Source organism: Carya illinoinensis, chromosome 10 (assembly GCF_018687715.1).
Source record: "Carya illinoinensis cultivar Pawnee chromosome 10, C.illinoinensisPawnee_v1, whole genome shotgun sequence".
Classification (NCBI taxonomy): Eukaryota; Viridiplantae; Streptophyta; class Magnoliopsida; order Fagales; family Juglandaceae; genus Carya; species Carya illinoinensis.
Window position 1 is genome coordinate 19,201,212 of NC_056761.1, and position 21,329 is coordinate 19,222,540.

At 30.2% G+C, this 21,329-nt stretch overlaps 1 protein-coding gene and 1 long non-coding RNA gene across 2 annotated transcripts; one reads left to right on the top strand and one right to left on the bottom strand.

Annotated features, from left to right (window-relative positions):
* Positions 1–170: 170 nt before the first annotated feature.
* Positions 171–5,448, top strand: LOC122278887. The gene is made up of 2 exons (XR_006229377.1): positions 171–2,434; positions 4,884–5,448. It is a non-coding gene; the product is annotated as an uncharacterized LOC122278887 (long non-coding RNA).
* Positions 5,449–6,095: 647 nt separating this feature from the next.
* On the bottom strand, positions 6,096–7,957 carry LOC122278266 (LOB domain-containing protein 4-like). The gene is made up of 2 exons (XM_043088426.1): positions 7,512–7,957; positions 6,096–6,823 (listed from the first exon to the last, which is right to left on the bottom strand). Exons 1-2 carry the CDS (start codon positions 7,686–7,688, stop codon positions 6,482–6,484), a joined length of 519 nt encoding a protein of 172 aa, XP_042944360.1. The 5' UTR covers positions 7,689–7,957; the 3' UTR covers positions 6,096–6,481.
* Between the last annotated feature and the right edge of the window lie 13,372 nt (positions 7,958–21,329).

The window sequence follows — 21,329 nt, forward strand, 5'->3', positions numbered from 1 at the left end:
GTAACCAAGAAGAGGCGCCACATGGCACCCATGCATGGATGTTTTTTACATTTGATAGAGTAAGAGAGAAGTTTTGGTAATAGCAGAGCATGCCACTTGGAACCATACTTATGTGAGACTCTTAGGTTTCCAAAGAGAATAATCATGAAGAAGACATTGAGGGTTTCAGCTAGTGCCACTAGCCACATATGCAAGGTGTTCTTACATTTTCAAGGAGAACAATTATGAGCAAGATGAAGATTATTTTAGATTTCCAAGGACCAACCCCACTTGGCAAAAGGATTCCTTTCAAGAGCACTCTTTTAGATTTTTGTTCCCCATGCCCTGCTCTAGTGTGCAATCCCTCTTCACCTATAAAACTCACTGACTTTGGACAAATTTTTAATCATTTTAGTTAGCATAATGATGAGGTTTCAGATCTTGTTGTTGCTTGTAAGAAATCTGGAAATTTTTGGAAGGGGCTAGAAGCTTGGTCAAAAATCACAAGCAATTTCCCCTTCACATTTTCAGTTGTGCTGCCACCGCTTTCCACTACTCATATGTGATTCTTTTTATTTGAATTTCAATTATTTCTAGTCAGTTATATCTAGGGGAAGAAAGCCTCATTTACTAGTTGCATTGGTGGCAAATCAAACAAAATCCATAAAAGCCTATGTCGAGCCATGCTAGCAGCCACATTCTTGCCCATTAATTTTGTGCACATTGCAGCCCATATCACCAAGAAGATTAGGGGCTTTCGGTTAGTGTATAATCATGATTAACTATTGTAATTGTTGATATTAGATCTTGCTTACTCTCACAAGAAAGATGGACAAGATTTGAGAATTGGAAGGCAAGGAGTTGACCAAAATCATTCCTCTCAAATTCCAGCATTTTCTGCTGCCCACCTTCTCCTAGTGGCACTCAAGCATTCAAAACTTAGTAATAGAGCATTTATTAAGAGTCACTAATGAAACTTGTGGGAAGTTGTATAATACTTATGAGGAGTCATTAATGAAGGTCGTGGGAAATTGCATTGCATTTAAGAGCTATTAGTGGAGTCATGGGAAACTACATTACATTTATGAGCCACTTAGGGAAGCACCAAGCATGCTCTTGCCACCCACTTCCACCAATGTTCAAGAGTATCAAAGCGCATGTCTCGGATTAGCATTAGATAAGAGTATACGGTTCGTTCTAATGGTAATTCGGTTTATTAGACTTGATATCCTGATGAAGGGTTCTTGAGCATGATTATTTTTAGAAAAATTAGATACTTTGATGTTCTAAGAATCAGAAATACAAAGGAAGCAAGGCATATTAGATCAAGTCCCGATTTTGAAGTTTGCTGTTCAAACATATGTTGGATGATGTTTTCTCTTAGGTTTGGTCATAAGTTGCGTGAATTGTAAAGATGAACTCATTTTTGGAGTTCTATTCTAGAGTTAGATCAAGTCCTTAATTTCTAGCAAGGTGATTTTGAGTGTGACAAGTGTATTTAGTGAATGATTGAGATCAAAGGTTTCTAATGTGGCATTTTCTTTGGTCTAATGTGTGAGGAAACATATTTTGAAGTTGGACATGGGTCTATAATGGGGACTACATGAAGTTTGTTAAGCTTGGTGAAATTTGGAGGCAGAATGCAATATTCTCCTCTAGGACTTAAGGTGCAATTTCTAAGAGCTAAGGGGTTAAAGTGAAACTTTCTTTAGGCTTTAGAACTTTAAAATTTTGGAATCCCTTTTGTTTCAATTGAGGATAGAGAAGTCCATTATTTCAGCCCATGGAGATTATATAATAATTAGATTTTCCTAATTTTGAAAAGGTAATAATAATTTCAGATTTTAAAGCTATTTAAGCCCGCAAGTTTGTGAAATAATTTCAAATTTTATCATTTATCAATATTTTTCAGATTTTTTTTTCTCTGTGTTTCATCTCTTCTTAATCTCAGTTCATAGTTTTTGTTGATTCACTAGCCATCAAGATCATTCTTATTCTGCCCAGCGTCAGTTCATTTCAGAGCTTTAATGTTTTCTAGGGGTGATTTATCATTAGTTTTCATGGCTAGTGATAGATCGAGGCCGTGGTCGGCTTGGGCAAGTTCTGAATGAGGAAGCCTCTCGCCATGATTGTATCCTACAAGACATGATGCTTGTAGATTTACAAACATAGATAATAGAATTAACCCAGCATCTAAAGGTGCAAAACTTGGAGGATCATATGGATAGCTATGATTATGACTTCAATTTCAATACCATGTATCACAATCATGTCTATTTTGGTAGCATCATGTTCAAGAGGAACAACATGAAGACCTAGGCTTAAATTAATTTACTGAAATTTCCCAATATCTTCAAGTTGAAGGTTTCATTGATTTGTTGCATGATGTTTAATGGATTTACTACTATGAGGAAAATGACTTTGAAGAGGATTTGGAAGAATATGGGATATCCCGGTCAGATTCAATGTTGATTGTGTTAAACTACCTTAAGAAGGTGAATCTATGCAACTATAGAAATAAAAGCTTAATATCTTCCTTTGGCTGGGGCAATATCAGTTGTTTTTCCCCCAAATCCTCTATTTATGTTCATTTTTTCTTGTAAGTAAATATTTGGTTTCAAGTTTTGGAAGTGATTCTAATTTCGATTTTAGCAAAAGTTTTTGATAGGATACTTGTTTATTTACGAATATAATTTTCATGCATGTAGTAATTAGGCATGTGCAAGAAATCATTTGGCCCAGCACATCTGTGAAACCCGAATCAAAAAAGCTGGTTATTGATCGAGTTCGACCCATACAATCCGGTAACCCGCATTTTAAAACTTTAGAACATGTTACCCTTCATCCATCCGTCGTCTAGATGGAAAACAAACAACTCATCTTTTTGCCATCATTATGGGTCAAGATTAGATTTCCTGAATCCAAGAGCTAAGCGATGGTACTATTGTTTCTTGATTTTGAAACAAGGAAAAATCTGATTGCAAGCGACTATGCGCACCAATACGCGTAATCATCCAATGTGATTGGTCAGAAAGTTAGATTTTAATGAAAATGGTGCCAATTTGAATTTTGAATATGAAGGCAGCAGTATTGATACGCAGATCGGTACGTGGATTCACTTGTATATAGCAAAACTCTTGAAACAATATATGTGGACCAGATGTGTTGGCTCTGATCTTTGACACTGAGGACTAGGTTTCCATGAACATCGATTGAGAGAACTCCAAACCTGTTGTTAATAGGATTTTTTCTATTTGCTACCCACACCTTGGCCTGCCCTGGAGCACTGTAATACCAAATTCCAATGTAGCAGTGGGTGGACTTCTCAGGACTAAATAAACCAAGCGCAAAGGTTAAAGAAGCCTTGCAAATTGGTTAAAGGTACGAAGTTTTTCTAAGATTTGAAGGAAAAATCTAGGTGAGGTGAATTTATCCACATCAAACTACTCATTGAAAAGTTACCAATAAAAAAACTACTCATGAGAAATCTGGGACTCCAACTGTTTGAATAAGTGCCTGAAAAACGAAAAGAAAAAAAAAATTGATACCAAAGCCACTATGAACATACAGTAAACTCAAAAGTGACACTCCCTTGCTCCAAAATTTTATTTTTTATTTTTTATTTTTTAACTTGTGGCTCTTTGGCTTGGCTTTTGCTGTCCTATTTTGGTGGCTTTTGGTGTAGAGAAAGGTCGCATTGCCTTGTGGCATTTGTAGAGGTAAAAAAAAAGAAAAAAAAACACGGGTTGACCCAATCAGAAATTTTCGGGTCAAGTCAATTATGTATGGCACACTCATAAGCACTGGTCGGGTCGAGCCCAAGTTTTGAACGGCCTACTCGAGTTGCAGGCTTAGCTGTAATTTAGATTTTATCAAAAATGAGAAAATCATCTAATTTCAAATTTTGAAGCTATCTAAGTTGGACTTGTGAGTTTCATAAAATAATTTCAAAATTTATCATTAATCAATATTTTCAGAGTTTTCTCTATGTATTACATTTTTTTCTTAGTTTCAATCCCTAGTTTATGTTGATTAACTAGCCGTCAAAATAATTCTTATTCTACCTGACACCAAACTCAAACCATTTTCTTTCTTGATACCATTGCCTTTTTTTTTAATTGTATCTTCGTGCATTCTATTGATTGTATTGGAGAATTTATGGAGCCCCACCCTTGCCTTTTATATTTCTCTTTTTAGATTAATATAATGATCGCTTAAAAAAATATTAAAAAAAAAGAAAGTAATAATATTTAAAGTCATAAAGTGCTTAATCATCGCACATTACTTTTGAAAAAAAAATGAATAAATATAAAATTTACATAAAAATAATAATTTTTTAATAGTAATTAAATCTTACTCATTTTTAAGAGGACTACGCGACGCTTACACAACTCATAATTATATCTTACATTACTCTAAAAATAAATATGTATCAATGTGTCTTTGATGAATTGAAAGATAAATCTTAATTTCTGTAATGTTATATTTGAAGGTGATGCACAGATGGCTGTAAAGGTTTTGAACGGTAAAGATGAAAACTGGCTTTAGTTTGGACAAATTGTGGATGACATAAAAGAAATGCTTAAGAAAATGACAGATTGGAAGGTGGTATGGATACCTAGAATTAGGAATTGTATTGCCAATCAGTTAGTTAAGTTGAGTTTTCTTATGAGAGTGAAATTGTAATGATTAAGGAGAATCATGAGATTATCTAAGTAATATCTTATTAGACAAACTTTGTAATCAATCCATTTGTTAATGAGAAATTTCTAAAAAAAAAAAAAAAAAGAAAAAAAAAGAGGAAGATAAATCTTGGTGAAGTTATTAAAGATGTTTATATGTCTCTGAGGGCATGAATGTCCGTGCACGTAACACTTTCCCTTTTTTTTTTTTTAATTTTACAGGAGAAATGTCAATATATTCGGCAAGGCTATATCACGAGGCAGTGGTTATGGACAGATAAGGCTGCCACGATGGTCCATCAATGGTTTGATTAGATCCATATTGGTGAAGGGTCTTCAGGGTTTTTTGTGTTGAAGTCATATTAGGAAAACTTCATGCAAAACTATGGCCAAAATGCAAGCCAACTTATTCAATTGCTTTAAAAAGGATGGAAGAAGCAAGCTGATGTAGGAGCTTTTATGCAGTTCAAAAAGGCCATGAAAACGAGCCAAGTTTTGCTCAATTCAATTTCATAAAAGCCCTTTGTTATGGGTTATGTCGCCTCAATGAATTTTGCTGAGATCCGCATTATGGGCCTATTTAGTTTTGGGCATAGCCTTGTTATTTTTTGGCATGGGTTGGCTACCCGGCCTCCCCCTAGCTTCCAAATGTACATGAATCTCCCAATCTAATGGTCATCTTGTCGTTGCAAATTTGGCACAGCCGCACATGTGTTTGCTGTGAAACTTGAGTCCTCTCTGTTTTATTGTCAAAATGCCATATCAAACAGGGGACATATTTATTCAACTTTTTTGGCTATGCCTCGTTCAAAGCATATTTCTAAATTTTGTGTACACTTTGAAAAGGTTGCGTCTGCTGGTTTCCAAAGCACACTTCTGCAGCTACAAAAATTTAAGATGCACCAAAACTCAGAGGGGAGAGAGAGAGAGAGAGAGAGAGAGAGAGAGAGAGAGAGAGAGAGGATGACCAACTTCTGTTGAAAATGTTGGGGCAGAACTTCTCGATGAAGCCAAGATGCACCAGAGAAATTGCAGGAAGAAGGACGCCAGGATTCTTGTCAGCAAGACTTTTTGTATAAACTTACCATTATCAATTTAATTTCAACTATCTATTTCTTTAAGTTGAAATCTTGAACTTGCACCACCTTTTTATGTAAATGTCACGTTCACTTTAGATATTTAGAGCATACGGAAGATTTAAATTAAATTATGCTATATAAGTATTTTATTAAATATGTTTTATTTGATAATAGAATTTTTCGTATATTTATTCTAACCCTCTATTTCTTTTCCTCCTTTATCTTGAGATGATCTTATCCAATAAAATTTTTGGATTATATGTCGAAAAAAGGTTATCTTTAACGGGCAGAGTGAAAAGAGGAGAAGCAAAGGGGAAAAAGAAGAAGTAAAAAAAGCAAAATACCAACACTGAAATCAAAGTAAATGCTCACTTGCTATTAATAATCATTTCATCACTTAGAATACATGGACTATCCATGAAATAATACTGATCTGTTCATCACAACTCCTCATGGAACCTAGCACTATATATTTGCTAACCATAATATATAGATACAAATCAAAATCATGTTTATACTATAATATATACAAGTTAACCGATAAAATCTGGTTTCAAACCAAAGCGGGCGAACGGCCTCCGCCACTGCTCCTTTCACCGCCACCGCCAGCACCGCCACCCCCATTACTTCTACCAAACAGAGGTATACTAAAGGATATAGAGATCAAAATAAAATTTTTGTGGGAGACAAAAATTAATTTAGATATAGAGTAGCTAGGTTTGCCCTCTAGAATTAAGAGTTCTAGCATGACCACAATGATTCTCCCAAGCTAGTCTGATCCACCACCATGTCCATGTCAAAAATGGGCTTGGCTTGTGAACGCATGAGCCTAGATGAAGGGGAGCCACTACTGCTTGGGCTACCGGGGTGGCCGAGCCCGTGGGGGGACACGGAAGCGGTCTGCCTCACCCGGAGGTGCACCACCTCAGCCTGAGCCAGAGCCAGTTGGGTCTGGAGCGTATCAATCTGTTGCTGCAGTGAGGATATGGCACCAACGCAACCATAAACAGGGTCACGCACCCTTGCATTTGCTTCATAAACCATGCTACTCACGGCATCTCCTCTCTGGTGCACCGGCAATTCCTGCAAATTAAATTAAGTTTCAGCTTTAAATTTCGTCCCAGCAAAATCCAGTTAGAAAGTCTACACTGTTCTTTGTTTTGGAGATAATTACATCATGTGCAGCAGCTAGATAGCAACTTCTTGTTTGGTCTGATTCTAGGTCGTATTTTCCAAGGGGAAAAAAACAAAGGAATAAGGTTTCATTTGGGTGATCTACAGACATCCTTTAGAAAAGTGATGGGAAAAAACAGAAGCTAATAATTTTTTTTAGGACTAAGAAACTCTTTTATGCCTCAAAAACCCTCCAAAAGATTCGGTTTTGCCACTACACTACACCTAAAGGCAACAAGACTTCTTGTTATCAATATCTTTTCCCAACACAAACTAATGAGTTGGTGAGATTCTTGATAAACACCACCAAAATTTATCTCTTTGCCCATAATAATTTGATTAAAATATTCAACTTAGCGTGATAAAGACAGTACAAATTCTCATAAATGGCTTATTATACGTATATCATCTTCTTCTACTCCCGTATAGTATAGTATATTTGTATACAGAACACACAATCTATTGCAAAATCATTACAAACTCTTACAAAAGCTTGAGTTAAGATTTAATGTGAACCTGTAAAGATTAGAAAGAAATCGTAAAGGGTATGATCTTAGATATCTAGGCAAGAAGTAGTTCATTGAATGAAGGTAGAAACCTGTAACATTTTGTTGACATTGCTGGCACCAAAAACCTTGTGGACGTTAGCAAACTTCTGGGGCTCATCTGCTGGGAAATAAGGGGCGAAAACACAATCCTGAGCACACCTTCTCCTAAGAAGTTTGCAGGCTGCGCATGGTGAAGGGGCACCTTGTTTCCTGCCACTCTCCTTCATAGTATCTGTGTCCAAGTACTACTGTACGTCCCTCTCTGGGGCAAGCAAAAACCCCAACAGTCAACAGTTTAGGAAAACTTACCCTTAGTTTTATAAGGCACACTTGCCTAAAAGCAGAAGACAAAGCTCTATATAGAAGGTGAGAGACAAAAGACAGAGAGAGGTCGTGACAAAGTGTAAGGAAGAAGAAGAATAGACAAATAAAGTAGTAAGGGGAGAGAGAGAGTGTGTGATGGAGAAAAGAGAGGAGGGGTCGTGAAGGGACGAGGGCGTCGAGGGGGCTGGGTTTATATAACAAGTCGAGCCCAGTACCTGAGGTCGGTCCCACAATGCATACAACCCTTCAGATTTTGGTCGACCGTAAACATCCCGTCACTGTTTTGGAGCCACTTTTATTTTATTTTATTTTGTTATTGGTCATTTTCACACCTAATATATTATATTATATTATATTTATTTATTATTCTTTCTAAATTAATTAAATTTTTCTACTTATCATTCATACAACACACATTTTATAAGAGAAAAAATAAAAAAAATAAAAAAATATAATATGTGACGTGTGGAGATGATGAATAGAATTTTTCTTTATAAATATAGAATTTTGCTACACATAAGCTCACACACTACATGCTACTCTTTTTTTTTTTAAATAATAATTATACTCATCAGCTTTACGACATATACTAAACATAATTTTTATTACTATTATTATTTTCCTTTACTAAATATATGGTGTATAGATAATGAGTAGAATATCAATTTAATTAGTTTAAAAAGAATAAAACAAAAAATAAGATTTAAATAAAATTAAAATAAATATAATATGTGATGTGTGAAGATGATGAATTGTAAAAGAATATTCAAAATCAAAATAAAAACGGCTACACGTCATAAACTTAAAATAAGCACTTAAAAAAAAAACGAAAAATAAGGACTTGATGTTAAAGGTGGACAACTATAATATATTTAAAAATATATAAATAAATTTAAAATTTATATAAAAAATCTATTTCTTAACTATAGATTCTTTTTTTCTTTTTAAATGTCGATATTATCCTAATGATAATGAGGAGTCATTGCAAATTTGTAATATGGATAGTCCATTTAATATTTTAAAAAAAAAAAAAAAAGATAAAAAAAACGGCGCTATACTGTAGCACGAGATGGATACGATAAGTATAAAAAAATCTAAAATTTTTTAAATTTATATTTTTTATTCTTAAATATTTATTTAAAAAAAATTCACAACATCATTTAAAAATATTTTTTTTTAATTATTAAGTAAAAAGGAAATATTGAGATCCAATCGGGACCCAACGATTGGTAGGAGTAGCATTTAAAAAATATATATATATAATATTAAATATGATTATATCTTTTCAATTGAATGATTGAATTTGATTAGATAATTAAATTAAGGACAGTACTATTCGATCTCCAATGTTAATCATCATTAAATATGGTCTTGAGTTGTGGTTAGTTAATGTTTGTCTCGGATCCAATGCATTAAAAAGAAGCATCTATCCTATTTTCCATGGAACGATGGTGTGAACCATTGGACTCTTACTCCTCCTTTAACTTTTTTTTTTTTTTTTCCTTTTATGGCTAAATGGTGAGGTGGACTCATTAGACAGTCAGAATATTATACCCAATTACACTTTATCTATCGCTTTTTCTTACTCAACATATATAAAAATATATAAAAATTTAATTTCTTTCCTTTTGTTTCAAAGTATATATATTCTAATTAATTTTTCTCTTCTGAATATATGTTGTTAACAAAAGTAATATATATAGATACAAATTCGATGTATAAATTACATTTAGTAAAGTTTTTATAAAATATAATTTGATTTGAAAGATAAATTTTAAATTCTGAATCTTACTGATCAAATTTTATTATTTAAGTGACATAAATGGTCTACATTGAATTTATTTATTATATATATATATATGGAAATTGTCAATCGACTAGACCCGCAAGCAAATAACATATGATCAGGACTCTATAGTTTAGATATAGAAGCTATTTCATTTCATCTCATCTTATTATTACAATTTTTTTTAATTTTTACACAAAATATAATAAATAATTCAATTTTTTAATTTTAAAATAATAATAATATTAAAAATAATATTCTAATAATATTTTATTCAATTTTTAATTTTCATCTAAAACAATCTCATCTCAATACTATTTAAACTACACCTATATTAACCTTTGAATGGTTCCTTTTTCTTTTCTTTCTTTTCTTTACCTTTATCTTTTTCTTTTTTTAATTTTTTTTTTTTTTTATCGATCTTCGATCTCTTGTTATTGTACTTCGTGGTCCCTTTGCAGTTTGGTATTTGTTTTCAGTACTTGACAATAGCTTTAAGGTTGTGAAGTGCATAATATCTTTACTGGCATTATCTAGCAATTTCAATGAAATTGCAAGAGAGAGTACCGATTGTTCTTTGTTAAAGTAGACATTCAAGCATAGGAAAATCTTTCCCCCACATATACGTACGTGCAGTAGTGCTGCAGACTCATTAGAAAATTTCCATATTTTTTCTCAGTTTCTTTTTCTTTTCTTTTTTTTTTCTTTTTTTTTTATCGAAAACATAATTAATCGTCATCATTATAACAAGAGCAATGTTAATTAATATAATCATAAAGTTTGTAAATCCGGTGCATTCTCATTAGAAAAAAATAGATGAATTTTCACTTTTTTTAAATGATATTGTGCGAGGTTTGCACGTTTTAAAATGTAAAAGTTATTTTTATTATAATAATTATAATATTCTACATATATATGTTCGTTTTGTTCTTTTTTTTTTTAAAAAAAAATGAAACTGAATTTCATAATTAATAACAGAAAACTTGCATTAATTTACTAGCTTAAAACGTCTGTGGAATGAATACATTGAGGCATATCTTCCAAAACGTACTTGTCTTCAATCGTCAAGATCAAGATCAACAACTTTTATCAATCTATGAGCTGTCATATTTGCATTTCTATTTGTATGAACAATAGACCAAGAAGTCAAAGATTTTAAAATACTTTGAGCATCTTCAATAAGTAATCCACCAAGCTTAGGTCTCATGTAGCAGCCTCGTTTACGTAACCATATGGTGACCACTGACCACTTGCATTGCATGCATCTCTTTCGAGCATGACCTTGGACAGATCCATTTCTTTGCAAATTCAGTATTCAATTAATTAATTCAGTATTCAAGGAAATAATTAATAAAACTATAGCTAATTGCCCAAAATCCCTTTATCTCTTGTACCTTTCTTCTATATATACGCCAAATGATCTATAACATTAATCCGGCCAATTAATAATATCTCTATCAAAGGGTACTCATGTGTATGTATTATCAGGGTCATGAGGTGTGGCACCCTAGGTATCTAAGATGACATTCTAACAACCTACAGCCATCCCTTGTCCCCTCAATAAAAATCCTTTTTCTGATCTTCATATCTTTATCATGATGTCACGCTGTATAGAACACATCAGATAGATGATCGATCACTAGCTAACTCGGCCAGTCACTACATCTCCTCCGTTCATTTTCTCTTCTTACATTAATCATGCATGCTCTACCAGAAAAAGCTTCAAAAGTAACGTCGAACTGCATGTCTGTCTTTTGTTGTTGTTCAGTAGCACAATTAAGAATGTCATGTGGTTCCAAAATTGTAAGAACGTTGTTGCTTTTGCAGCTAGGTTATAAAAATGAGTGTTTCATTCAAAGAAAAACGATTCTATGGGACGAGTTATTTATTCTTGAACGTCTTGGCCAATACTTCTCTACTTTTTAAGTTTTTATAACAAGGTCAAAGTTCGATGCAGTGTTCGGTCTTCTAAATTTTCATAGTCTTATATTTAATGCAGTAGTTGCTGCATGCAATCAAACAGCAATATTGGCATCCTAATTCTGAACTATCTATTGAAGTAGTGTACATATATATATATATATATGTATGTATGTATGTATGTATAGAATATTTGCCTCAACAAGATAGATAGGTCAACTCTTAAATTTGAGTAGTTGGACTTGTAGCAATCGTTTCAGGTTTTAGCTAACCTAAAATTCTTGACAACTTAATTATGATCAGCAGCGCGCATGTTGTCTATTTGAACCGCCCCATGTTAGGAAAAAGGAGGAAAAAGAGATATAAATTAAACCATTTTGGGTCTTCAAAAGTGGCCAATTAGTTCTTATGATCATGTTCTTCAAAGTTTCTATAATATATATTTAGAGAGTTGTAGTCGTGATTACTGCGTAAATGCTGCATATTCATTTCGAAAAAAATGAATAAATATAGGATCTATATGAAAAAAATAATAATTTTTTAATAGTGAATCTCACTCTTTTTTAAAATAACTGCACGACACTTACACACTTCATAACTATATGTAATATCACTCATATATTTATGAGCACAATTAACTTGGTCTTTTTTTTTTCTTTTTTTCTTTTTGTGATATATATGTATAAGCTTTGAGTGGGAATGGAAGGTGAAGTTCATTTTCAAATAAATTATATCTTTAAATTAATAAAATTTAGTCAAAAAAATATTTTTTTGCCATTATGAATGACTATTTGCGACGAAAATAATTAGAAATAGTTATTTAGTTCATCATAAATAATATTTTTTTATAAAAGTTTTTTATTTTCTCTTTTAAAGAAGAACATTGAAATAATTATGAAATGACAAATATTGGTGATGTTAGAATCTGCTTGGTTCAAAATATGTAAGATATAGCTATATATGTACATTGTCTGGTTTATGTATATAACAAAGAGCACCAAAAAAATATTTGAAAAAACTTAAAGAAATGGGGTTTGAAAAATAAAATATATAGATGGTAGCATGGGAGAAACCCAACTCATGATGAGGTTCTCAATGGGAGGATCTTTTGAGTTTATGGATCCAATAATTATATTTATAGTCAACTCTGGGGTCTACCGGCAGTTAGGTCCATGATTATGCTTCACCAGCACTAGGGATTTAAAATAAAAAAGGGGCAAGTCGGTAAGTCGGATTGGACTAGATCAAATCGGCAACATCAGTCCAGTCTCGAGTTTGGTTCAGTCTGATATCGATTTTTTTTTTTTTTTTAAATCGGTCAAAATCGATTCGATTTCAATTTTTTTTTTCTAAAATCAGATCGAACTGGCTTAAATATATATTTTAATTTTTTCTATAGTATATAAATTTTATATATAATATATAATTATATATAAAATAGTTTTGAATTATATGATAAATTACTAATTAATATAATATTAAATTTTAAAATCTTATACTATTTTGTTTATTGTATTAATAGTTATACTAATATTATATAATTCATATTAATAGTTATACTAATACTATATCACTATATATTATAATATACTATAATATATTACTTTATTATATATTATAATATATCACTATAGTATATAATATAATATACTACAATATATTATTACTATAATATTATATACTATAATATATTATACTATTTAATATATAATATAATATATTAAAACTAGAAAATCGGATCAAAAATTGGTAAAATTGGAATACCAGTTTAAGAGGATAACCGGTGCGTAATCGATTTTGAAAAATACAAAACCGGTGCATACCGGTTCAATCTTAAATTTTATCTAAAATCAGATCCAACTAAACTGGTTACACCCCTAACCAGCACTTATTAGAAATCCACCATCTTAAAGAGACCACTACCTCTTCATTTTTTTTTTTTTTCCCTAATCAAGCTTGATATATTATATATAAAGGAGATTACAGAGTTCAAGGGGATCAAAAAGTAAAAAACGAAAAGACCACTACCTCTTCATAATTATATATGATCTACGGTGTAAACTGGGAAGAATGCCAATTCCAAAATCTTTTTTTTTTTTTAATTAGATATATATATATATATATTTTGATTCCTCACCCTATTTTCTTTATAGAATATATATAATTTAATCTTTAAATTTCTTAGATCAAAATTGATTTAACATGATATCAGATACCTTAAATTTGAATCTTAATTAAATAACATTTCACGTGATCATTATAGAGAAGTTTGAATCTTGATTTAATAATATTAAAGGAATGTCGTAATATAATTTCAATATTCATATTTATCATTTTCCATTTGCTTAAATTTTTAGAATAAGTATTTTAAAATTAATTTTATTCGAATGATTATTTTTAATGAGTACATTAAGAAGAGAAATACTTTACCTATAAAAATAATTTATAAAAATAAATTTATAAATTAACGTGATTTGATGTGATATATTAAATTATAAAATTATATTTATTATAAATAAATTTAACATATTATGACAAATTATGGAAATTTATAAACGGTATGATTTAACTTTAATCACACGCAGAAACAATATAGATAGAGTTCTCATGACATGCATTCACCTGCACATTCTTAATAGAAGAAAGAACCCTTCATCATTACAATGATGAAGGGGTTTAGTTTCATCACTGGTACTGCCTGAAAACAGAAGAAAAACTGGCCGTAGATGTTGTCCCCTCCCCAGTACACAACAGTACTTTAGTTTCCGGCAAATGCTAATTATAAGAAAAAAGATGCATGAGGTTTTAACCCTAGTCTAGTTGCTTGTGCCGACTGTGGAGATTCTACCGCCATCATCATAATCAAGTTCAGAGAATCTGCGGGCCAACTACTTTAGTTTTCAAAAAAAGTGAAAAAACCTCCGCATGCATGCATTAATCATCAATCCCCAAAGTATTACTATCATGAATTCTTTTCATGCATGCGTGCTATCTATAATTTTCAAGAATCTAATTAACATCAAATATTTTAATTTTAATTAGAGAAATAATATTTATAATTTTAAAAATTAAATTGATAAATCAAAAATCTAATAAAGAAAATTTTTATTATATTTACATTAAGAGAAATGATAGTTACAGTTGTAAATGTGTAAATACCGCACGGTCATTTTAAAAAAATGATTAAATACGAGACACATATAAAAAAAATTAATTTTTTTAATAGTAAAACTCACTCTTTTTCAAAGTAAATATACGATAGTTGCGTACTCTACGACTATAAGTAGTATTATTCTTGCATAAATGTTAATATATTATTACTATAACAATCTAATCATCACCATCATCAGTACTTATAAATACAAATTAAAATAAGTAATCTTTATCAATAATATTATTAATGCTAATAAGGTAGTAGCACAGTTTATCCATATGTAATAAGTAATAATCAAGTCAACACTTTCTAACTACCGATAATTGGTTAATTTTATTCCACAATGAGAATGCGACATTCTCCTAACCACCCAACATTGATCTTGAATGCCATTTTTTTATATATTATTTTTGTGGTTCGAATTTGAAAAGATATCTGCATTGGTCAATGCATAACATGCATGTCGTATAAAAACTTTGTCAAAGTCATGCAAATTAAGAATATAATATATATATATATAGCACTGAAATACTCAATTAAACAATTTTATTTCCCACCGTTTTTACTCTATGTTCACTATATAGACACTACAAAGGATCAGTTATTTACAATAAAAATAATAATTTTCTATAAAAATGATTCTGTTCTAATAGTAAATTATAATTTTTATCTTAAATAATTCATCACAAATAATCATTTTAAAATTAATTAGATATTTTTTTTCGAGATTTATAATTCTAAAGCCATAATTAATTATATGTACAAATTTTATATTTAGTCCAAATTCAATGACCATCGATTTAACAATAGGATTAATTAAGTCCACTCGTCGCTTAGAACTTATCGATCGGGTTTTGTATTTGTACTTAAGAGTTAAGGAAGTATTTTTTAATAAATTTATAATTTTTTTATATTTTTTAAATTGTATAAATTGTTTAAAAAATAAAAGAGCTTTACTATTCATAAGTCCCGTATACCATACAATTTTTTATTTTTTATTCTTTTTAAAATAATTAAATTTTTCTACTCATTATTTATATACTACTCATTTAGTAAGATAAAAATAAAAAGAGTAATATGCTATATACGAGACTAATTAATAGAATATTTCAAAATAAAAAGTTTTACCGTTCGGTGAGACCCTCCGTGGTGTAGCATCACACTTTGAGAAACCAAACGGAATGTCATTAGGCAGGTGAGGTAGGTAAAGATTTCTTTTCAGGAAGAATTAATAAACTACTCGCCGTTTAAGGACAATTAAATTAGGTGCATCCAGTCAAACCTTGGAAAATTTATAGCCATGGCCGGCCATGATCATTCCTCTCCTCGAAATCGTACGGTGATAACAACAGCCGTTGGATAGTCAAACCTACAAAGGACACACTTTCGACCGTTGGGGACGAAAAAAGGGCATCTCTTTCGGTCGGGACAGAAAAGGAGGGAAGCGATGAGCATTGCTGCAATCTTTTTTTTTTTTTCTTTTTTTTTTTTTTTTTTGAAAACATAAAAAGGGCATGCATGAAAATTCAAAGCAAAGTGGCCCCGATTCAGAAGAATTTTTATCCACCCTTTTTTTTTAGTACCCAAAACATGTTTAATTAATGAATAGTATTACAGTCATGCAGAGTCGATATCATAAAAATAAATTTATATATTGATATAATTTCATATAATATATTATATTTATTTTATAATAAGAGTAATTTTATATTAATTTAATGTATTGCATCAATCTACTTCAATTTATAAATTTAATTTTATGAAAATTTAATATGATATGTGTGCTGTATTATAACAAGGCTTAGTTCAAAGCAGAACATGCAGGGGTTCAAAGCGGTCCATGTTATGATACTGCAGAAATATTAATAAAGTAAATGATCTTTCCCTTTTTCATGAGAAAAAGGCAATCTAAGGGTGCCAAAAGTCTTCATATATACGTAAAGATAGAGGCAATGATTGTGGTTTCTTTCAGGTGGTGGCCATGGCCAAACCTGTTTTATCATGGCCTAACATGTGAAATAAGTACCTCTATTTGAGAGAGAGAGAGAGAGAGAGAGAGAGGAAAAAGAACCAAACCATTGGTCGACCAATATGGGCAAAAGGTCTCTGATCATTATAATATACAATTAGGCCTAGAGGGGTTAGATTTGGTTCCTGCTCATGAGAGTACCTTTTGCTTGTGAATTAAACATAAAAATTTAACGTACCCTTATATATACTACTGTTTGATTAATGCTGGTTTAGATGATGAAATATTTCATTATTATTTATTATTTTATTATTAATTTTTACATACTTTTTACTATTATATACTATTATTTACTATTATTTAATAATTTTTCACTATTATTCACAAAATATTTAAATCACTTCACCACCCAAACATAATTTTAGAGTTTACACTTTGAATTGATGAAGTTTGAACTCGACTTATATTATTTATCTTAATGCTAAATTTGGATGCTGAGGTGATTTTAGATGATTTATGAATAATAACGAAAAATAATAAATAATAATAATAAAATAGTGAATAATTTATAAATAGTAGTAATAATTTGTGAATCATAATAAATAGTAATAAAATAACTTGACTAAATATGACCTTAATTACAAGAAAAGTGTTTATATATGGCCAATTATTTATAATAAAAATAATTATTTATTCGATTCTATTTGCATCGTAAATAATTCTTTACAAATAATCGTTTTTGTTATCTGTAAAGCTAATTTATTTTGTGTATTAACGTAGCGGTGAATCTAGTTAGATCTTGTGAAAGCAAATGATCAGCCTATAACTTGTTTAATTTGTTCCAAGTTCAACTCTACCTCGATAGGATACTTGGAAAGGACGTAATTACGTGATCAGTTGCTAAATGATTGTATTGACAATTTCATTTGACAATGATAGGATGAGATCTAACTAAGATTTGGCATGAAAGATCACGAGGCGCTCTTTGTCTTGTACGACGTGTTCATGACACTTGTGAAAAAACATTTAATATATATTTAGATCGAGATCAGAACAGAACAGTCCAGAAAAAACCAAAACCATGGTACTGATCCATTTTTGTGATCGGTCATCGGTTGTCTTCGGAAAACGGATCAAGCAAACACATCGATTTTTCATAGAGCAATGAGAATAAAAAACATGAATATTAGGGGTGTAACATATTTATTGTAACATATGAACAAATAAATATTTATATTTAAAATTAAAATGTTATGTTATAAATTATAATATATTATTTTATACATAATTATATATATTATATATAAAATATATTATATATAATATTAAAAATTAATAAATATATATATAATTTGTGAACTGATCCAATCCAGTATTGGATAACGTAAAATCAATTTAAAATTGGATTTAACAGGTTTTTAAAATGAAGAAACCGATTCCAGACTGAATCGGTCAAAAAGGGGACCGAACCAACAGGTTCGGGTCGATTTTCCGATTTTCCAATCTATTTTTACACCCCTAAACATGATTATCTCAATTATCGATCTCATTATATATATATATATATATATTGCATAAATAAATGAGTTCTAGAATTACAATGGGTTTGAACATTGTTAATGGATTATGCATATATAAAGCACATTTTTACTAAATATAAGATGAATTTAAATTTTAACTATTTCATTCAAATAAGTCTTCACATTGAAATAGTTATTTTTTCATTATATAATAATAAAATAATATGTAATGAATTTAACTTTGACTATTTCATTCATATCAAATCTCTATATTAGATTATTCTTTTATTCATTATATAGTAATCTATATAAAATAATATTAACCTAAAAAAGTGTTTAATTTTTTAATTATTAATTTATTTAATTTTATCATATTTTACCATTCTATTTATTATATATTAATTAGTAATCATATTTTAATTAAATTATTGATTAAAAAATTATATTTTTAAAAATCATATTGTACTGGGAAATAAACGGAAAGATAAGTTTGTGTCATGTGTTTTTATTTATCTGAATTAAAACTACCGGGTGATGTGATATTTTCAAAAATTAAAAAAATCATACGTTTGTGTTTTTATTTGGCTCATAAATTAAAGCTATTGGGAAATAATGGGATGATATTTTGGATAGAAAAAATATAGTTGCAAGCATAATAATATATTAATTTTTGTATTAATTTGATGTAATTAGTTAAAAAAATTAATTTTATTGAAAAAATATTAATTTAATTTTTAAATATAAATAAATTAATATTGATATGTAAATTAATATATGAATTTATTTATATATAGCAAAATTCGAATAGGAAAAATATAGTTGCTTGTTAGCGATTTTAGATATGTCTATGACCCTATGTTAGAGAAGAGAGAGAACATGCCAAAAGTAGTAATAAAAAAATATTTTATTTGTTACATCAAATTTGACTTTTGTTTTAAATTTACTATAGCAAAAATTAACTTTCAAATGCTGTGCCTAACCCAATGGTCGGATTTTATCCCAATAGCTCTCCGCGTCTATTTTTTTCATGCTTGGCTATTCTATTTTCTTTAAAATAAATTATTAAAATTAATTTTTATTTTTTATTTTCCATACTAACTTCTATAATATATTATATATTAGTTTATCTATTTTTTCTTTATATCATTTAAATATTATACTTTTTTAATATTTTTTATTCATTTAAAATATTTTCTCTAACTATTAATGATATACTCATATCTTTATATATTTGTAATATCTCCCCATATACAATATCATTTAATTATATATTATTTTAAATTAATCCAAATTTATAAATTAAATTAAAATATAAATTAATTTAAAAAAAAAAGATATTTTGTCTCTGTTCAGAAAACAATTCACTTGAAGACGTGGAATAAACAATTCACTTGAAGATATGGAATTGTTATTGGGCCAAAAAATAATTATTCGAGCAAAACTGGGTGCCTAGGGGTGTTATTTGAGAGAAACCCAGCTCAGTCTTTGGCGCCAAACAAAGAAAAAGTGTGGGAAAGAGAAAGAGAGAGGGTTTGAAATGAAGATAAAAGGAATAAAGAAAATAAGACGATCGAGGAGAGAGAAACAAATTAAAAATGTTTAACATGGGTGAACACTTCCTTCTAGATGTAGAGGGATCAGTACTGTAGGAAAATGGAAAATGAAGATGAAATATAACATCCATTGTAGGTCATTTTTGAACAAATTTCTTCATATTTTTAAGAAAAATGTATTATAAAGCATCTATTTGGAGTGCTCTAAACTTTTTTTCTTGATTTTTTGAGGCAGCTAGCTAGCTAGGAAGCAAGGAACGTATAATATATATAAAAGAATGAATCTATAATCTTGTAAAAACCTATTTAAAACATTTAAAACAAGATTTGACAAAAAAGAATTGTCACATGTTTGAATCATCCATTAAGATTTGACCAAAAAAATTAATTGTATCACATGCATCGCATGTTTTTCATCGATCTCGTACGTACAGCATTTTGATAGTTTAAGGTTGCAACCACGTCTGGTGTCTCAGTTTAGTGCTAAATAGTACCTAAGGTACTGCAAATTAGACATATTTATCTCACCTAGCTAGCTTTAAAACAAGGCATATATTAACTTGGTGACAAAATCCGCAGTCAGTACTAAAATGAGTGATTTCTTCACAGTTATTCAATGAAGCAATTAGAATAAACCAGATTATCTTTTAGCTAGCCAGCCATGGTTTCTGTGACCTGAGAAGACAGAACATGAACAGGTCAGGTCAATTCATGGCAGCCACAATGAGGGCACGTAATAATAATCAGACGAGACAGAGCATGCAATAGTTGCCTTTGTTAGTGTGTATATATATATATATATATATATATACAATTTGACACATCAACAAATAACAAAGCTTGTTTGTGATGACATGCTGACGGCCTTTGTTTCCTTTCCTTGCATGCGTGCATGGAAGATATATCAAGTAATTAATCATATTAATTAATCTATAGCGCATGGCCTTTTTGATATATTTAATAGATAACAAATGTTAGATACAATTGTAAAGTGTGTAAGCTGTGCACTCGTTTTAGAAAAAAGTAATGTCTAATATTAAAAAAATAGATTTTTCTGTGGGTTCTATATTTATCTATTTTTTTTTCAAAAAGTGTGTACAAAACTTACACATCTTAAAATTATAAATATTATTTCTCATAATAACAGTTTAGAAAGATTATAAAACGTCCTTAGATTTTCATTGGCGGGAGGGCATTTCATGCTGAGACATGCATTCATGCGCGCCCACTGAGCTCATGAAGGGTATAATTTTTATTTGAAAACAACATCATTGAGGGCGAGTACTGCCTTGATGTTTAAGCAAAACCAGCTTTGAGGTCCAATGCCTCTCTAGTTGTCGATCCAAGCAATAATTAAAAGTTATTTAAGGATTATATCATGTGCTTTATTTAACCGACACCATGCTCTAATCTTTTTGCAAGATGATGATACGATAAGATTCTGAATGTCTTGTATACCAACTTTTTTACACAATATTTGTCGACCATGATCATTTTTCTTTTCCTGTTTACGACCAAAGACTACAACAACATTTGAATTAATCACCCAAGCCATTTCATGAATAGCCTTATCATCATGTGGACAAAGCCTGTGTTAGTGTTGATTTATCTGCAATACTACTGATCATCGTACCTTGTAGGC